Consider the following 10,306-nt stretch of genomic DNA (forward strand, 5'->3'; position numbering starts at 1 on the left):
ATCGTTTCTTTTCATTTGAGTATGGATAAAGAGTATATGATTTAGTTGTTTAAATTTATTGCCGCCAGAAAATGAATGGAATTTCATACTTATAAAAAAACCAAGAACGAATATTTATTGAAATCTTTCATTATGATGATTTTATGTAAATAATGTTCGAGACAGGTTTTTTGAATTGTTTTTATTGCCAAACTTTACATGTCTTAGGATCTAAACTATGACAAATGTGATCTTGCGTTAGGAGCTCGATCTCTAATCGACATATATCGGATTCAGCAAAAAACTATTTCTTAACATCTTGTATCAACCAAGTTGTAAATGCTTATTTAATAAATAATTAATTATAAGTATAATTAATGACAGACAATACTACGTGTTGTTAATTATAGTTGCCCTTTGTCAGTGCTGTCGAAAATATCGGAGCGAGTGCTGTTCAAAAAATGTTGCTTGGCACATTTGGTTTTGATTTAATTGTTGAGAAGCTAAATGATTAATAAGTACGAATGAGTTGCTTAGACCTGCCACCATTAGGTAAGGAAATGATATCGTTAAGACTCTGTATTCCAGATATGCAATGCAAATGATACTAGTTAATGCCATTTCCTTAATTTGTCAGTTATGCGACAGCGGAACGTTATCAAAGATCAAAGAAATGCGAGTATTCAAGGGAGGATGGTTTTAGAAATGATTAAGCGGATGGTTGGATCTCTATGTGAGAGCATTAGGTATAGTTCAAAAATTGTTGTTGATATTACCGGGAGGGGTTTTTTCGAGGTCGGGAGTCGGGTTCAGTAGAGCTTTAGGTATATCGTAGATATTAGGGAAGCAACGAATACGCATTTCGCTGTTAGAAGTAATGGCGGAGTACATATCGAAAACGAATCTATAAATAGTAGTCACAAAATTTGAGATTATTAAATCAGGTGTATATCCTTTGTAGCACATAATATACATTAGTTCTTCAGGTAAGATAGTCATTTGTAATCTGACTAACTTCTTTCTTCTAATAACTTTTATTATATTAACTTATACAATACAAATATCAATATATTTAAGTGTCACAGAACTGTTTTTGCTTAACGCACTTAACGGCGACTTATTAATTAATACTGGATCTGATTCCCCAGACAACAGTGCGTTTTGAAAAGATTTGGAGATTAAAATGGAAATTAAAATTGTAATTTAATGTATGCGAAATAAGATTAAGAGTTTGTAATTGCAACGAAGATTTTTAGAAGATATTTTTAGAAACGCACTGATTATCATTTATGTAAATGGGAATTTCCTTCTAATTGACCTCCCAAGAATCGCATCCTTGTCAAGTAAATCCCAATTCAAATATATTGTCGTTCTCACACTACTCTTTCTTTCTTGGTTGCCTTGCCTTCTGTTAGCTTTTGAATATCTAGAATTTGCGTTAGCACTCTTGAATAGGTAATTATTAGGTTTTTTTTGTTATAGTTTATGTACAGCGAAATACTGCAAGTTCGGAGGTGTTACGGAAATATGAAGACCTTTAAAGTCAATCTAAAAATAGCCATACAGTAAGAAGGTTTCTTAAACATTGCTTTTTAAAATCCACATATGACCGTTCCATCTCTGGCTAAAATCAAGTTTATTTTGCTTTAACTTGGTTTATTTTCTTAATAAAAAATTGAATAGAATATTATTTAGATGTTTTCTTTCAATTTCTCACTTTTCTGCTGTAACCTCTATGAATCAATATCTCTGATTTAAAGTTTTAAGGAATATGTGTTTGTTTTACCCTGTAGACATTCTGTTCTGTTTCCGTTTCCGTTTCTATTTCTGTTCAACGCTCAACGCTCGGAGCCTATCAATATATATGTTAGTTGATATATTCTCAGGTACGCGCTGCATTTCTCTAGTTAACATTCCCCATTCCGTTTAATGAAATCTGCTAAAAGGAACATTGATATTTTCTTTAAGTGTATGGGCTGGGCTAGCAATTGAGTAATCTGTCTTCAGAGTGGGCTATGTAACTTCTAGAATCCCTGGTGATTATCGCCGGACTGTGGCTGCTCGCCCGCCTCCAGCTGCTCGTGTTCCCGTTCCCGCAGCTCCTGCTCCTGATCCTGGTCGTCCTGCTCCTCCTCATCGCTGGAGTCCACATAGTTGCGCATGGTCAGCGCCTGGAAGTCGTTCAAGGCCTGCTCGAAGAGATCGATGGTGTGCTGGTTGTGGGCAATCACCTGCTGGGTGTTCCGCAGGTCCCGCGTGATCAGATCCTGCATGGAACTCGAGGCAGGCGAGGAGGCAGGCGAGCGTCCTGCGTCCTGTGGATTTGTGGAGTTGGTTTGCTCACCGCTGCTGCTGCTGCTGCTGGGATCGTCGCTGATGTTGCTGGCCGCCAGTCCACGGGTGAGTTCGTCCGCATGGGCCAAAGTGGAGCCAATTATGTCGCTGGCAATCCTGATTGCCGCATCCGTGGCTGCTATTGTGGACATGAAACTGGAGGCAGCTGCCGAAACGGTGGTTGGATTGGTCGTGCTGGTCGGTCTGCTGAAAACGGTGTCGCTGGTCACCTGGTTGCCCTCGATCCGCAGACCGGCCACCCCTTTCTTGGGTATGGTGGCCAGATCTCGTTTGACCCGCCGGCAGCGAGTGGGCTCGTTTTGGCGCTGCTGAACCAGCTGCTCCAAGTCCACAATGTAGACGTAGCCGGCCACCAGGATGGTGCAGGACTTGTCGCCCTTCTTGAAGGCCTCCTCGATGTCCTGACTCGTGCGGTCATCGTATTGCCACCAACCTGAAGTTACACATTTTTACAGGACAAACATACTCGGAATGGATTGGGATTGGATCGAATTTCTTTTGGGTTTTAATTCGCCCTTGTATCACAGTTTGGTTTTCTGTCTAGGATTAGGTTATGGAAATGATAGTGCGGTGAATGGAATTAGGAGTTGGATATATGTGGGTGATTTTATCAGAGTTTAGTTGCACCTTTGGTGCTTGCTGAGCCCAGCGACGCCTTTGGATAAGCTGTGAACGGCATCCGTGCTCTTGCAACGCTGGATATTGCGACGCCTTTCGGGATTCGAGCGGGGATACTGCTTCATCTGCAGAAAGTCAATGACGTACGTACTCCCGCAGATCTGCAGATGCAATCTGCCCGGATGCGGTCCAATTTCGGGGTTACAGTAATCATCCTCGGAGTCTGTGCTCATCCAAACTTCCTCATCCTCATCATAGTCGTCATACATATCTTCATCTTCACCATCAGCAAATTCAATAGTATCATTATCGAACATGTCGGGAGTACAAGGATCACCGAATGGTTGATCCTCGCAAGCCTCTGGATCTGGCTTAGCAGTGGCTGAGAGATCCATCGGAACAGTTGGATCTTCTTGATTTTGAGGAGCAAGTGCAGGATTCGGTGGCATCGCTCCGGAATCGGAATCGGGAATGGAATCCAATGGAGTAGCAAGAGCCGATTGCGGTGGCTTTGCTGCCTTGTGTTTCTCAAAATCCGCATAGGCAATCTCGATGTCTCCATTGGTCCGAGAGTCGTAGGCCCACCAGCCACCTGGATGTGCATAGTGTGGTTTTTTTTTGCGGTGCGGGGTTTATGGGAAATAAGGGGCGACCGACACCAAAAGCATATTTGTACTCACCATTTCTGCCCTCGTAGTACCACTGGTAGCCATCTTCGGTGGCCCGAGTGGTGCAGATGTCCTCAATGCCATTTACCAGCTGGGGATGGTCCAGGAACTCGACGGGAATCTCTCGGCGGCACATGGCACAGCGTGGATTCTTGTAAGCAACGCCCTGGGGGAATTCGGAAACTATATTAATGGTTGTTTTGCAATAACAAAGAGTATAATGTCAAAACAGTAAAATAAATAGTATGTTATTATCTAAATATATAACTTCAAAGGTTAGTTTATTTTTTAACTGATTCAAACGCTAGGCATAGGACTTACTTTTTAAAGCAAGTTTATGATTGAAAATAGCCAAGTAGTTTTCAATTTACAATTTTTTTTTTGTAATGTATTGATTTTTTTGTTTGTAGCTTAAAATTGCGAAAACTATTTGACTAACAGATAATTTTACCAGCGGAAGTCAGTTCAAGAACTTAAACTGCTGTGTAAATTGGCTTTAATTCACGCGCAAAACAAGTTTCAGAACGGGAAAATGCACTCGAGTGCTAATTGGAATACTTGACTTAGGCTCAAACTGATTGAAGTTGAAAGGGGAAGGAAATCAATTGACAAGTCGTTAGCCGGAAGCCAATCTAATGCCATAATTGCGAGTGAACCGTGATACTACCCGGCATGCTAATCAATCGATCGGAGCCGCTTTGGCACCAAAGGGTTAAAAACGGCCTTGAACTTGGCTACGTGCTTTGTAGGCTTTGGTGGTGCTCGAAAATTATATTCAAAAGCGCGAATTTTACGATGTGAACTGCATGGCTAAGTGACTGAAAAAGGCTTCCGCATTGGGCTCCATGAACTACGCACCTTAACGCACAAGAAGCAGAAGATGTGGCCACATGGAAGACGAGCTGGGTGAATGCATGTTTGCAGGCAAATGGGACACTCCAAAGCAGCAGCTGCTGCGGCTAGGGGATCTCCGACAGAAATTGTGGTGCCTGGAAAATAAGGGTAAGACGTTGTGAGCAAAAAGTTTAGGGATATATCTGAACAACTTACTGGCTTTCCTATAATTAAAATAATTTTAAAAAAATTTCAGTTTGTAAATTAAAGTTATAAATTATAAAAAATGTACTGTAACTAATTTATTTTCTTATTTCCGGTTTGACAATAATATGGTTTTCGTTTCCGATAAAAACAAAGCGTGTAGATAACATAAAAAAAGTGCATGTAAGAAAAAAAAATGTTCTGTAAATAAAGTATTTAGTATAAACTTAATCTAGAAAGTTTACTTGAGATTAACAAGATTAGTATTCCACAGAAGGAATAAATAATTTTCTGGACATGATGGCCAGGTACTTTTCTCACCTGCATCCACTGTGACGGATTTTGCTGCATCCGCCGGTGACGAAGCAGGTGAAAGTGGATTGGATGCAGATGCAGTGGCTCTGGATCCCGGATCGTCATCGGCAGTTCCGGAGGAGCTCCCGGAACGGGCAGCAGCTGCCGCAGCCGCCGAAGTGGAGGGCGTCAGGCAGAGATCAATGGTGGAGCCAGTGGGACGCACATGTCCCACGAATATCACTTCCCCATCCTCGTCGTCGTCGTCCAGCGTAATCACATCGCTTTGGTTGTTGTTATTGTTGCTGTTGCTGCTGCTGCTGGTGGCCATATTTTGATCCGTAGCACGTTGTTGCGACATTTTTGGGACTTGATCGAGCACGTCAGCAGCGAGGGAAATCGCTCGGTCGCCTTTGTCGTTTAGTTTTAAATTTTCACAAACAAAATGAGAAACAAAAAAATTGTTGCTGCTCAGTGTGGCCGTTTGGACTAAGTCTAAAAATACCACACTGATTTCAAAAAAATATATATACCATTTTAAAGTGTGACCATCTCGACTTGAACTCTAAGTGTTGGTAAGCGCTACAGTGGCGCTAAGATTTAAACTTTTTGTTTTCAAACAAAGTATAATCAGCATACGATTATAAACTTAGTTTCTCCACGCATTACATACTTCAATTAGATTTGTTATCCTTTAACAATAATGTATAAGAATGGTTTAAAGACTTATAGATCTTTAAATTGTACCTTATAGTTTTTTCTATAAAAAACTCACCTTGAGAATGAATTAAAAACTAAAACCTTAAGAAATTTATTAGAAATTAACAAAATTAATACATTTTAAGAAATCACAATAACAATAATTTCAATGGATAAAATGAAAAAATTCTTATTCTAGCATATCAAAAATTTCGTAACAAAATTGTAATAACTTCTCAAAAATTTAATTTTATTGCATCTCCAAAAAACTCCCAAATTCATTTTAATAAATTTATTTTAAGTATATAACGCAGTTTTCATTACCTTTCGCTGCCCACATTAATAATGCTTTATTAAATTCAACAAAAACCAATTAAAATTATGCGCTTCATTACATGCAACACCTTTTGCAGCCCGCCTCCAACCGCCTCCGAATTTAACTTCATAAAAATTGACAGCCCTTCGCCCATCGCATCACGCACTTTTTAATATGCAGCCGGCATGCGACTGCCCCGAAAAAAAGTAACACACAACAACAGTCAGTTGCAGTTGTCCTGAACAGGACCTTCGTACTCATTACATAAAAATCAATTTTTGGTTTATTTTTCATTTCGCCTCTCTCTCGTCCGCAATCGCATGTCATTTTTGTCAATTACACAGACACACAGGCGTTGGCGTTGGCCAATTGCCTAATTGCGCGACAGACAAACGCGTTGAAGTCAACTGCCAACGAGTTTTGTAAATTACTCTCGTTCTGTTCTGTTTCTGTTTCTGCTACTGCTTCTGCTCTGATCCTGCGATTTAATGCACGTGTCCCCTTGGGCGTTTTAAAAATGTGTTGCCTGTCCTGGAAAGCCACTGTTCCGACGTGATTTGCCTTGGGGAATGTGTATTTTGAATGTCGAAAAAAAATGTATATAAATTCAATAATCCGGAATTTCAGCTAAAGATTACCTGGTACTTAAATTTGTATGTTTTGTATATTAACGTAGAACGGCCTTACCGACTTAATTGTATTGTATTTCTACATATGTCTTTTTATTCATAATGGCAAAGATAAAAAGAAAGTAAAAGATCAATTAAAAATAATAACAATTAAGGAAGCCAGATTCTGATAAATTAAAAAAAACTTATAGCCAGGAATTCGTGGCCGGTTTTAAGTTTTATAAAAAAATTCATTTAAGCTAAAGTCTCATATTCAATTTTGTTATCAACGTAAAAACCATTGATATCTTAGCTTTTTATAAAAATTATAAGCCGATTTTCTGTATGTTTATGTAGTAAGGGAGTATGATTGAATATTGGTTTAACTAATTTAAATTACTTTAAGTGTAAGACTTTTGACAAATTAACATTTTGTAAATGTTGAAAATAAAATGTAAAATCCTAATACCTTGTAATTATTTGTGACTAATCTATATTTATTTTAAACAAATGAAGTTAAATTCAATATACCCATGAAAAATACTATTACAAGTCAACAAAACGCACACACCAACTATTTAATATGCACGGCGAGTCCTTCGACTCTCGACACTCAACCCTTTATCCTGTGTGCTCGTTTCGGCACTTGGTTTTTTGTCATAATTGTTCTATGTCCTGTACAATTGAATTTTTATTTGCCAGCAAACGATCAAGAAACAGAAGAAGTTTAAATTACGATTGCCCCTTCATAGCTTCATTGCCCTGTGGCCACAAAAAGAAGGACCATAAAAAAGTAACCCAGAAAAATAAACGAAGAGAAAACCTCAAATCTTAATGTAATTATCAAGGCAGCAAAAACAAAAAAAAAACCGTTTATAACAGTAGACGCCTCAAGATTATTAACACAAAAGAGGGCCGCAGTGGTCGTCATAAGCATAAAAATATTGCCCCCCTTTCCAGACTTCGTCACCCTGTGTTTTTTACCATAAAAAAGGGAGAACAAAAAGAAATTTCCTTGCTGCCACTTTTTTGCACCCTCTTTTTGTAATAAGCTACTTTTGCATCTTGCCTATTGCTCTTTATTTTATCATTTGCTGGGCTTGTACTTCTCTCCCTTAAACATTTTATTATAGCTATTTTTTTGGTTCACCAAATCCCCTTAATAAACGAAAATTGTCTGTTGACACATGTGAGCAGCAGAGGCCTGCAGCCAATGCAACCTAAGCTCTAATAAATTTACGATCGGAATTTCGCACGAATTTCCTATTAAAATGCTGATTTTTCGTGTAAGTATCAACACAATGAAGAGGCTGGAATTTTGGTTGGAGTGAGTGGGATTTCTTGATTGACAAATTCAGTGGTTATCGTATGTAGCAATACGAATTTTAAAAAACCTTCTTAATATTTAATTTAGTTTACTTTAAAATACAGAAAATACACACTTCAATAGGCGTTTAAAGTCGTTTTAAAGGGTCACTATATTAAATAAATTGTATTTTTTTATAATACTTGGCATTAACTCTCTTATTAAGTTAATAAACTTCACATTTATTTATTATTAAATTAATTAATATAAATTTTAACATTTATAGAAGATAATTATTTAAATTTCATCCATTTAAGTAATTCGAATAAGAAAAAAAATAAGAAAAAGTTTAAATATATTTTATTGTTTTAGAATATAAGACATTTAGTTTAATATTAAATAATATTAAATTAATTAATATAAATTTAAACATAAAGGAACAATCATTTACATATTATCCATTAAATAAATTGGTGGGGAACAAAAATAATCAACCATTTAGAACTTATAATTCCTAGTTTTTTAATTAGGGATATTTTAAACTTCATCCTTGAAGTAGGCAGCAAGTTATCTCAAAAAAAAAAATGTCAATGTCTAATCAGTGAACTACTTTCCAAAGTTATTTTCCATTTCCATTTTCTTCGCCATTCTTTCGATTGCTCCAACCAGTTGGCTGCTGGTTTTTAATTAAAATATAAAAACGAAGGGAACGTGCCGCGGTCGTTAGGCAATAAACTTGGACACCGCGCATCCTGCCAAGGACAATTACCAGGCGGAAAATGTCGCAACATTTTCGCTCCTTATCGCCGCCTTTCGGTACTTTAGGCCAAGGAATTCCGAGCGGCGGCATAAAGGCAAACGAATTAACGACATTGTAATGCTTATCTGAGAGAAAAGGTCCTTTTGCGGAGAGCATATCCTTTCCTCCCCCACACCCACACTGTAAAACATATTTTCCTTCAGGAAAAAAAAATCTTGATTTTTAATTTTAACGCTTTATTTAATTATGTGCAGACGAAACAACTTGAAGTTTGCTAATAAAATGCTTAAGGAGTGTCCCTTCTGCATTCCCTTCATTTTGTCTGAGCAATAAAACCCACAAAAAATGGGCTAAAAATGGATTTTTTCCAGCTACTTTTACTCTCCTTTTTTCTTTTTTCGGTTTTTTTTTTTTTTTTTAATAAAGACATCAACAGATGGGCGGCGATAAAAAGGCAAAGATTATGGGACAGACTACAAAGACGAAGATCAGGGAAGGTCCAAGTGTCGTGTGGCTTTTGACACCCCCGTAAAAAAAGTAGGAAAATAACAGGACACAGTTTCAGTTTGGTAGGAAGACCATTTAGATTCGGACAAAAGGCCAGACGCAGGAGATTTAGTTTTAAGCGTTAACACTTGACCGAAGGACAAAAAGGTCCTGCTGCGAGAGTTGCTTACGTTTTATGGCTTTAAAGATAAGCGTTTATTTCATATTCGCTTCTCTTAATGCGCAAACTTTTAATTAGCTGGAAAAGAGTGTAGCTTCTTGTCGCTTTGCTTACCACCGATTGCTTTTCAATTGGCGTTGAACAAATTTGGCATCGAATATGCCCAATAAAAATCAAATACAAATCGAATGCCCGTTATTGTCCAACCCCTGTTCCTAATTTCATTTCCCTGAGGGGATGTTTAGCCTACTTATGGGCATCGTTTGCCTCGTCACCTGTTGTTCCCCGAGCTGATTTAAATCTTTAAAATCAATATGCCAAGCGTCAAGCCAAACAGATGAAGCTCCGCGGTAAACACAACAAGGGGAGTCCTTGCCGTAAAAAGAGTGGGGTTTTTGGAGGATGGGAATGGGCGGCTACCGGTGACATCCTTGACAGGTGTAAGAATGGATGGCATTTTTTGAAGTTGACTCCTCGTAGTCTGCAAAAGACGCCTTCAGGCAGCAGACAGGCTGGCAAATTGAAATGGTTTAGATTACATTTGACTTTTTTAAGCGGATTTCGAGCGTGGCATAGTTGGCAAATGGCAGTCGGGAGGGGTATGGATTTGTAAAATATATTTTCAAATAAAATCTAAATCATTTATAGGCACCATTTTATTAGTTTAAAATGTATGTTTTTCATAAATTTTTATAATTTATTTAAAATATAATAACAATTTCCGATGTGATACCAAAATCAAACAAAACTACACATTTAGACATCTGACTTCTTGATTAAAATATTTAAACAGGTCAAGTTATTTGCAAAAGTTGACCGCTTTTTGCTCTGAAAACTTTTGTTTTGTTTGCTTTGTCTTTTAATTTCATATATTTTATTTTCATATATGTTCAGCACATAACTTTCGCCAAAGAATATGCAATAATTTTTACGAAACAAAGTGGCACTCATATAATAAATGATTACTATTCCTAATTTTGGAATTAAAAAGCTACAAG

General features: G+C 37.7%; 1 protein-coding gene across 3 annotated transcripts; it reads right to left on the reverse strand.

Annotated features, from left to right (window-relative positions):
* Nucleotides 1-178: 178 nt before the first annotated feature.
* LOC128257878 (E3 ubiquitin-protein ligase rnf146) lies at nt 179-5,439 on the reverse strand. 3 transcript variants are annotated; one of them, XM_052989111.1, is made up of 5 exons: nt 4,980-5,439; nt 4,479-4,609; nt 3,633-3,786; nt 2,324-2,767; nt 180-883 (listed from the first exon to the last, which is right to left on the reverse strand). In XM_052989111.1, exons 1-5 carry the CDS (start codon nt 5,311-5,313, stop codon nt 789-791), a joined length of 1,158 nt encoding a protein of 385 aa, XP_052845071.1. In that variant the 5' UTR covers nt 5,314-5,439; the 3' UTR covers nt 180-788. The 3 variants fall into 3 exon arrangements, with proteins under 3 accessions (XP_052845069.1, XP_052845071.1, XP_052845070.1); XM_052989109.1 differs by having other exon boundaries at nt 179-2,767; XM_052989110.1 differs by lacking the exons at nt 180-883; nt 2,324-2,767 and adding an exon at nt 2,774-3,544.
* Between the last annotated feature and the right edge of the window lie 4,867 nt (nt 5,440-10,306).

The sequence above is a fragment of the Drosophila gunungcola genome, assembly GCF_025200985.1.
Source record: "Drosophila gunungcola strain Sukarami chromosome 3L unlocalized genomic scaffold, Dgunungcola_SK_2 000002F, whole genome shotgun sequence".
Lineage (NCBI taxonomy): Eukaryota > Metazoa > Arthropoda > Insecta > Diptera > Drosophilidae > Drosophila > Drosophila gunungcola.